The sequence below is a fragment of the Ictalurus furcatus genome, chromosome 17 (genome assembly GCF_023375685.1).
Source record: "Ictalurus furcatus strain D&B chromosome 17, Billie_1.0, whole genome shotgun sequence".
NCBI lineage: Eukaryota > Metazoa > Chordata > Actinopteri > Siluriformes > Ictaluridae > Ictalurus > Ictalurus furcatus.
The window spans coordinates 16,057,992-16,067,987 of record NC_071271.1 but is presented as its reverse complement, the minus strand read 5'-3'; the positions used below and the strand labels follow the sequence as shown (position 1 = coordinate 16,067,987).

At 36.9% G+C, this 9,996-nt stretch overlaps 1 protein-coding gene across 2 annotated transcripts; it reads left to right on the top strand.

The window, feature by feature from the left end:
- Positions 1–3,246: 3,246 nt before the first annotated feature.
- cysltr2b (cysteinyl leukotriene receptor 2b) lies at positions 3,247–9,964 on the top strand. 2 transcript variants are annotated; one of them, XM_053646692.1, is made up of 2 exons: positions 3,247–3,355; positions 8,296–9,964. In XM_053646692.1, the coding sequence occupies exon 2, from the start codon at positions 8,304–8,306 to the stop codon at positions 9,339–9,341; it is 1,038 nt and encodes a 345-aa protein (XP_053502667.1). In that variant the 5' UTR covers positions 3,247–3,355; positions 8,296–8,303; the 3' UTR covers positions 9,342–9,964. The 2 variants fall into 2 exon arrangements, with proteins under 2 accessions (XP_053502667.1, XP_053502668.1); XM_053646693.1 differs by having other exon boundaries at positions 3,273–3,355; positions 8,299–9,964.
- The last annotated feature ends 32 nt before the right edge of the window (positions 9,965–9,996 follow it).

Genomic DNA, 9,996 nt, shown 5'->3' with positions numbered 1-9,996 from the left:
AACCATAATACTGCTGCCTCGAACCATAATAATGATGCTTCTTAAACATAATAATGATGCCTCTTAAACATAATACGGATGCCTCTTAAACATAATATTGATGTCTCTTAAACTTAATAATGATGCTTCCTAAACATAATAATGATGCTTCTTAAACATAATACTAATGCCTCTTAAACATAATATTGATGCCTCTTAAACATAATATTGATGCCTCTTAAACATAATAGTGATGCCTCTTAAACATAATAGTGATGCCTCTTAAACTTAATAATGATACCAATGATGCCTCTTAAACATATATATATGTATATATAACATCTTATAGGCTCTGGGTTACTGATCAGAAAGACGGGGGTTCACGCAAGCCACAGTACCGCCAAGCTTTCAACCTTTTCAGAATTGGGGTTGTACAACTTGTTGAGACTGTGTTCTCTCTTTTCACATGTACTCATTGCACACACACACACACACACACACACACACACACACACACATCTTGCTGTAAAACAGTGACTGAGTGAACACAGAGCTGTGGCCTGTATGCAACAGAAACATGATCTTAAACACTGACTTATTTCAAATATGTCTGATTTGAAAGAAAATTAATGTTTAATTACTAGCATATTTTAAAGATAAGTAGTGGTTTGACAGACACAAGGCTTGTAGATTAGCTGTTAGCATCTTTCTTCTGTTAACCTCCCAGGCGTCAATGACATTTGACCATGGGTCGTGACCACAGGAAAAATCACAATGGAGTTTTGCAAGACAGCGAGTCTTGCATCTTTTAATTTGATCACCTTACTAGCGAGTAGACCCTGACGGTACTTTTTAATGGAGCAGGCAAACTGCTGTTTGTGTGTGTGTGTGTGTGTGTGTGTGTGTGTGTGTGTGTGTGATCTCTCCATCAGGATGGTATCCACAGGAAGTGGCTGCATGTCACACCAGTCACACGTCAGCCGCTAAGACGCAGAGCGGTCAGGTGCTCATGTGGGGTCAGTGTCGAGGTCAGGCCATTCCCTTCCCACACAGCACACATTTCTCCAGCACAGACGATGTGTTTGCCTGTTTTGCTACCCCTGCCGTTACCTGGCGTCTTCTCACTGTGGGTAAGAAGAGAATCAGCTTGGTTTCCCGTATTAAAGAAAAACAACAATATACTGTATGTAAATCTAGGCCTCACTAGCATCACTTCTCATATTCACTCGTATCATTTCACTCCTTGTCTGGTAATGCCTGTGATGTTACATGAGATGAGGTTGGAGAATACATGGCAAGGGATCTGAGACCATTGCTCCATACAGAATCTCTCCAGATCCTTCAAATTTCAAGGTCTATGATGGTAGACTGTCCTCTTCAGTTCACCCCACAGGTTTTCTATGGGATTCAATTCAGGGGACTGGGATGGCCATGGCAGGACCTTGATTTTGTGGTCAGTAAACCATTTTTGTGTTGATTTTGATGTATGTTTTGGATCATTGTCCTGCTGGAAGATCCAACCACGGCCTATTTTAAGCTTTCTGGCAGAGGCAGTCAGGTTTTCATATATTTGATAGAGTCCATGATGCCATGTATCCTAACAAAATGTCCAGGTCTTCTGACAGAAAAACAGCCCCAAAACATTAAAGAGCCACCACCATATTTAACCGTGGGCATGAGGTACTTTTCCATATGGCTACCTCTCTGTGTGTGCCAAAACCACCTCTGGTGTCTATTGCCAAAAAGCTCTATTTTGGTTTCATCTGACCATAGAACCCGATCCCATTTGAAGTTCCAGTGGTGTCTGGCAAACTGAAGACGCTTGAGTTTGTTTTTGGACGAGTAGAGGCTTTTTACTTGAATCCCTTCCAAACAACTTGTGGTGATGTAGGTGACTTCGGATTGTAGTTTTGGAGATTTTCTGACCCCACGATGCAACTAACTTCTGCAATTCTCCAGCTGTGATCCTTGGAGATTTTTTGGCCACTCGAACCATCCTCTTCACAGTGTGTTGAGGCAATACAGACACACGTCAAATTCCTGGTTGATTCATAACATTTCCAGTTGACTGGAACTTCTTAATTATTGCCCTGATGGTGGAAATGGACATTTTCAATGCTTGTGCTATTTTCTTATAGCCACTTCCTATTTTGTGAAGCTCAACAACCTTTTGCCACACATCACAGCTATATTCATTGGTCTTACCCATTGTTATGAATGACTAAGGGAATTTGGCCTGTGTATTTCCTCATATTTATACCCTGTGAAACAGGAAGTCATGGTTGAACGATTTCTTGTTCCTATTCACCCAAAATCAGTGGGAATATACTTCAAATATATTTTTCTCATATGAATTTTCTCACATGCATTCTAAGGTTAAAATCTGTTTATGTGGAGTGTCTGCCATACAAAGCCCTGTGTAAGTTGTTACAATGATACCATACTAGAACAATCACATTAATATAAACTTTGCAGCCAGAACTATTGTCATTAGTCAACACCTTCTAACCAACCAGAATGGAGAATTCAGCAGTACTGTGGTATAAACAAAATATTATGCACAGTTGGAACATAGTGATATTTGATGGTGTGAAATGGTGAAGCAAAATATATAATAATGAAACCGTACGAAAATAAACTGTGTAAATATTGTTTCAATTGTCAACACCGGCATTCTTATTACACCAATAAAGCTACAAAATTCCCCTGAACTATGTCAGGACTGTATACAATTACACTTGTAAACATCCAAGGAGCATCCATGGTTTGGCTTTCACTGTTAGCCAAAACCTGTTCTTGTATGGTCATCATTTGTGGGCTTGTTTTGAGCAAGCAGGGACAGGAACATCTATTACAGACATGTACGTTCAAGTCTTCCGAGTGTGGAAAATAAACTTCTTTAAGCATGCTTGAACATGTGGCCTTTTATAGACAAAAGTCATACCTTGGTATCAAATATTACACTTTAACTCTTTTTATGCAAGTACTGCAAGGACTATCTGCAAATATTTATTAACATTTTCATTTCACTTTTATTTTTCCTCTTACTTATTACTACTACAAATGTGTTCAAATAAATTTGACAGATTTGTACTTTAGCAGATTATATGCAGCTGTACAGTTTATTGTGTACCTGTAGAGGCAATTTTCATAGTAATTATAATCGTTTTCTTATCATCAGGTGCATTTTCCCAGTAGACGTTTCATTAGAGAGATATTTTGGAGCAGTACTGTTTTGGGGTGTGTCCTGTGAGCACAAATATGTATCACAGCATCTGCCAAGAAAGTGTTCACTTTCTCTACTCCATACAGCACTTAAAACAACCATGGTAACTTTCACCTTTGTTCAGCATTAGACTTGCACAACAGTTGACGGGTAAGTGTGTTTTCTACAATGTGTACAGATGCCGCACTTTTGTAAGGGCTCTTTTTGTATGAACTTTGCATGTTTTTTTAGTTTGACTAATCATGGTATTTTTGTAGCAGTTTTGTTTACCTCACTTTCATAGCTTGTAATCTATGATTATTATGCAAATGACTTTTTGGGATATCTGTGACATACCCCAAACCTGTGCTCAGAATAATGTGTTTTTAGAAAAACATGATTTCAATATTCTGTAAGTGTTTAACATGATTTTGTTATCTGCCTCCTTTGTTTCTCTAAAATGCCGGAAAATGAAAAATACCTACATTTTCATTACAAATATTCATATACAGGGGAAATCTAGCTCTCTTTTATGGAGCTCAGTAGGAGTTTGTTTTTGGAACGTGCCATACTTAAACAAAGTGAAATACAAAGTGAAATTCTTTGGTATTATGAGTATAAAAGAAATTTAGGTATAGTTTATTTTGTGTTATAATTGAGAACTCTGAACTCTTTTCCAGTTCACATGATACTCTATGAAAAAGCTTCAGATTAAATCTGAACTGTTTGGGGAACGTGCTCAAGTATTTTTGTTTTTAGTAAATCGCATGGCTTACTGCAAGTAATGTATATGGCGAGTCATCACATGAACACAGAATGAATTCTGCACTGTACGTTATCTGAACATCATATATTATCTACTACTATTGTACAACCCCAATTCCGAAAAAGTTGGGACAATATGGAAAATGCAAAAAAAATAATAAATAAAATTGAAAATTCAATTCACCCTGTACTGTATTGAAAACACATTATTAACATATTATTGATGTTTTACTTTTTTTTTTTATTTAATTTATTTTTGAAAATATACACTCATTTCAAATCTGATGATTGCAACACACTCCAAACAAGTTGGGACGGTTGACTGTTTACCACTGTGTAACATCACCGTTTCTTTTAATAACACTTATTAAGTGTTTTGGCTCTGAAGACACCAGTTGGTTAAGTTTAGCAAGCGGAATTTTCTCCCATTCATCTATTATGCATTTCTTCAGCTGCACAACTGTACGGGGCCTTCGTTGTCTTATTTTGCGCTTCATAATGTGCCACACATTCTCAATCGGAGGCAAGTCAGGACTGCAGGCAGGCCATGCTAGCACCCACATGCTCTGCTTACACAACCATGCGCTTGTAATATGGGAAGAATGGGGTCATATCTTTGTGCTTTAATGGTGCCCTCATAGATGTGCAAGTTCCCCATACCAACACAGATGCTGGCTTTTGGACCTGATGTTGATAATAGCTTCAATGGTCCTTTTCCTCTTTGGCCCGGAGAACACGACAGCTGTTTTGTCAAAAGACTATTTGAAATGTTGACTCGTCGTACCACAAAACACGATTCCACTGTGCTACTGTCCATCACAGATGAGACCGAGCCCAGAGAAGTCGCCGGTGCATATGGACAATGTTGATGTATGGCTTCTGCTTTGCATAGTAAAGCCTTAACTTTCATCTGTGGATGCAGCGGTGAATGGTGTTGACCGAGAAAGGTTTACCAAAGTATTCCCGAGCCCATGTCAGGATATCATTTACAGACTCATTACGGTTTTTAAGACAGTGACATCTAATGGATCAGAGATCACACGCATTTAGAAGTGGTTTTTGGCCTAGCCCTTTACACACAGAGATTTGACCGGATTCCTTGAATCTTTTAATTATATTGTGCAATATAGAAAGTGAAATGCCCAAAATCCTACCGATTTGTCTTTGGGGAATGTTGTTCTCAGAGTGTTGGATTATTCGCTGACGCATCTGTTGGCAGATTGGCGAGTCTCGACCCATCCTTGCTCTTGAAGGACTAGGCCTTTTTTGTAGGCTCCTTATATACTATGATTAGATGTAGGGCTGCACGATTATGGCCAAAATGATAATCCCGATTATTTTGATCAATATTGAGATCTCGATTATTTATCATGATTATTAATTGATTTTAGTGACAGCACATTTTTATTGCACTTTCAAATTTATTAAGTTTTCTCATGCCACAATATAACACACAAGTAGCCATGAGAAAAGTTGAGCTGGTCAATTATGACAGAATTTAGGAACATAGTGTGAGCCATGACAAATTAATTTACCTTCTGATAAACTAAATTTAATATTTTCAGTTAATTTTACAGACTGTATGCAAAAAACAACCGTTGACCTGTTCCACCTTGTAAACAAACACAATAAACATCAATGTTCAGTGTTTGAAGTCCGCTCCTCTTAAATATATTTAAAGCTACAATATTAGACATTTTCCACTGTCATGGTTCTGGACTGGACTCAGTTCTCGAACCGCTCTGTGTATATTGTGTATATATCTGAATAATCTCATATAGGATGTGATTGGGTGAGTTCGTTTACACGTCAGATGCAAAGTGCTTTAGTTTAATGGTTTTCATTAGGGATGCACCAATCAGGATTTTTACAGCCGATACCGATCCAGATACCAACTTTTTTTGTTTAAACTGTAATCAGGAAGTCTATCATAAACAGTTAAATGTAAGCTCTCTGCTCATGGTCACTGTGAAAATAAGTTAAAATAATATCAATGAGAAATACTGTTGGTTAATTGATAAATAAACAAGCATAAAATATTTATTTTTAAATATCTTAAAAACAATAGAGTCCTAATTAAGAGTAGGTTAACACAAAAATGATCCATATTAGGAAAAAAGGCTAATAGCTTTCTAACGAAATAGCGAACTAAGCTTAATGTCAAATTGATATTAAATGCAACACATAGTAATTAAACATTCTTTCATTTCTCATTTTATTTATATTTTATGGAGTTATAATAATATCTAATTTATATATATATATATATATATATATATATATATATATATATATATATTAAATGATTTATTTATAACTAAGCACATTTTGTGTCTTTAAATTTAATTGTTTTATTTTTGTTTATCAGTTTTAGATTGGTTCCCCAGTACAGTGTCCATGTCAGCTGATAAAATTATGTTTTGGGAAGATAAATCAAAACATGGAAACTGATGTTGACTTTTCTAGTGATATCTGGCAACCGTGAGTTTAAATGAAGTGAATTAGAGTTAGTCAAGGAGAGCTGTAGTGTTCTGTATGTTTACAGACCGAACAGTTTCTACTCTTGATTATGATTGGTGAGGAATTATTTAATAACGAAGTTTGAATTAAACCCACTTTGTAGCGTTAGCATTATTATTAATTTACTCTGCGTGAAGCCGCCGTGTCTACACAAGCAGGTGAAAGTTCAGGTTATTTTGCGTGATCTATAAAAGATGGCGGTTTGTGAGATCGGGAAGTTGAATCAGATGACGTAGAGTTAATTGTCATCATAATGGCTTCTCTGCAGTATTTACACACTTGTTCGATTGACTGAGGAGATGAAAAGCAGTGTGAGAGTAACTGTTGCGTGGTGTAGATGCATTTTGGACTTCCTGTAGTTTTTATCCTGATCGTATTATACAACTCCGAAAAGGTCACTCGCACCGGTGTGAATAAATATTTATTCACAGTCGCACAAACGCGAATGAAATGGTCGGACTGTAGAGCCCTGAGTTTATCTGCAAAGTTTTTTCCTGTTTGGCGTGATGAGGTTTAATGTCCCCAACAACCTCCGTAGTGGCATTTAACATCATGTTGTCATGATTTCTCCTCGCGCAAAACGCTGGAGCTCGAAGTAAAGCTGGCCGCTCGAGGGCTAAAATCCTAACTCCATTTCCGGGTTTTGGCATTACAAAATGACGTCATCCCTGCGCCCCTCTGTGGTGATTGGCTGTAAGTGTAGGAAGCGCTTGATTTGATGTGCAGCGGAGTTTCTATGAGCGATTAATTGTGCAGCCCTAATTAGACGATTACCTCACCGGTTTCACATCACCTTCTTATTTCAACTTATCACATCACTATTAGTCCTAAATTGCCCCTGTCCCAACTTTTTTGGAATGTGTTGCATGCATCAATTTCAAAATAAATGTTTATCTTCAAGAAACTATGCAGTTGATTAGATAAAACATCACATGCCTTGTTTTGATACATTTTTTTTGTTTGTTTGTTTAAATACAAGTCAAAGTAACGATTTACAAATTTACAAATCACTCCTCTTTGTTTTTATTAGCATTTTTCATACTGTCCCTACTTTTTCGGAATTGGGGTTGTAAAATAAGGATTACTCACTGATGTTTATATGGAACAGCGTTGCCTAAATATGTTGAAGTGAATATTTAGGCAGCATATTCAGGCTATGCAAGAAATAATATGACTCATATAAACACGAGGACTTACTTGCTCAATACCTTAATAGAATAGCATGTATAAAGTTATTTCATAAGATATTTACTGTAAATCTTCACTCAGGTCATGAATATGTTGTAAACACTCATTCCTTCATCTTCTCTTGAAATTAATAAGACAGTTTGTCATGTTACTGAAAAACCACAAAGCGCAATATCCACCGTCCTGAAGACTTGAAAGGAGCAGCTTTCCCTCTGACTGTTCTGACAAAATTCTGACACTGGAGACTCCTTCCATAAATGTTAAATAAATATCTCCAAAACTTCACAGTATAAATTATTTTACTTTTTAAAAATGGCGCTTTTAAAAATTTGCTTATTATTAAACTTAGAGTCCATGTGAATTAGTTGTTATTATGGAAACAACGACATATTAGGACAGTGCATTAATATAAAGCTGTGATTTGAATTATAGCTAGAACTACTGAAAATTAATCAACATCTTCTGAGCACCACTCTGAGTTGAGACGTCAACAGCATTGTGGTACAATAGAATGTAACGTCTGATGTAAATAACGGTATTTATTTAGTAACAGTAAATTGAATTTGCCTTGGTAATGTGTTGTGTTTATTATAACAATAAAACCTTACCTCATATTTTGTATTGTTCTTTTTTTCCAGCAGCTAGAATGAACCAGTCACATAAACCTCTTGAAGGCAACTGTTCAATCAGTGACTTCAAACGGAATGTCTATCCAGCCGTCTACCTGTGTATATTCTTCTTGGGATTATTCGCCAGTCTTGTCTCATTATATTACTTCATTGGTGTGAGTAGGACAAGAAAAACCTTCAGTCCAGTCTACTACTTCATGGTGAACCTTCTCATTTCAGACCTGATGCTGGTGTGTTCCCTGCCGTTCCGAGCCACCTACTACTTCATGGATTCCCACTGGGTTTTTGGGGACATGAGTTGTCGCATCATTGCTTTTGTGTTCTATGTCAACATGTATGGCAGCATTTACTTTTTAATGGCCCTTAGTGTCGTTCGCTTTGTGGCCATTATTAGGCCCTACAGCTATGTGTACTTACAGAGTAACCAAAGAGTTTGCCTGGTGTGTGGCTTCATTTGGCTGTTGGTTTTAGTAGGATCCATTCCTCTTTTGTATGCAGGCACATCTCAGAATCCATCTGGCCAGATCAAATGCCTTGAGCTAGACGTGTCTCTGATAAAGACTATCATCACAGTGAACAAAGCTGCACTGTGCTTAGGCTTCATCATACCCGTTGTAGTCATTTCAGTCTGTTATTTAATTGCAGCTAGGAAACTTCTACAGCTAAGGAATGTTCCAGGGAGAAGAAGACTTCATTACAACAAGTCCTGTGCACTGGTGATCATTGTTGTCCTCATTTTCCTAGTGTGCTATATGCCATATCATGTTGTGCGCACTGTCTTTCTGGAAGCTGAAAGACAGATTAAAATGAATGGCTACCAATCATGTGAGTACATTGAATTGATAAGGAAAGCAGCTGTGGTTACACATTGCCTGGCTGCTGGAAACAGCTGTTTGGATCCTCTTCTATACTTCTTTGTGGGTGAAAACTTCTGGAGTTTTTGGCATAAGAAAAAAAGGAGGACGCTGAGCAAAAGATTAAATCACAAGGAAAACCGATCAGCAAATAATACAAGGACAGAGTTAAAAGAGGTCCATGCTCAAAATGACACGTGAAATGTGACTAAAAGACAGATAACCTGAGATTTTCAAACAAACAAACAAATAACTAAGATATACACAATATATAAATAAAAAAGAATATAATTTGAAAGAATTTGTATATTATAGTTGGCATAATTGTGTAGAATTAAATCTGTATTCCCTAAATGTTTGCAAAAAATGATTTTTGAATATGGATGAGTTGAATTTTTTTTTTTCTTTCTTAAACCTGATCACTGAATTAGAGACTCACCAGACTTACCATCGTTGTACCACAAGGTGTTTAACATAGCAGGGTATTAGGAAAATAGTTGTCAAGTAATAGGAGATGCCAGAACCTTATTTACTGTGCTAAAAATGGTGCACACCACAAGAGTGGAAATGTGATAAGGCACACCTGATGTACATAATTAATAGAATCCTTGTTTAGACTAACCTTACAGTCAGAGCTGATACTACATGGCGTAGTAAAGCATGGGAAGTTATTGAATGATTCAGTGGTAAATATTGCATGTTTAATTTGAGCAATCTATCAGCTCCGAATGGAATGATAGCCTGGAAAGCACAATGGTTATGACTGGAATTGTTATATTGCCTTTTTCAATATATTTACTAACAGCTCCATCTGCTGGTCTGTCTCCATAACTGTATTACACACCACTATTTATTC

What these genes read in the sequence shown, in the direction of transcription:
- cysltr2b (XM_053646692.1), top strand. Translation starts at nt 8,304, where the DNA reads ATGAACCAGTCACATAAACCTCTTGAAGGCAACTGTTCAATCAGTGAC.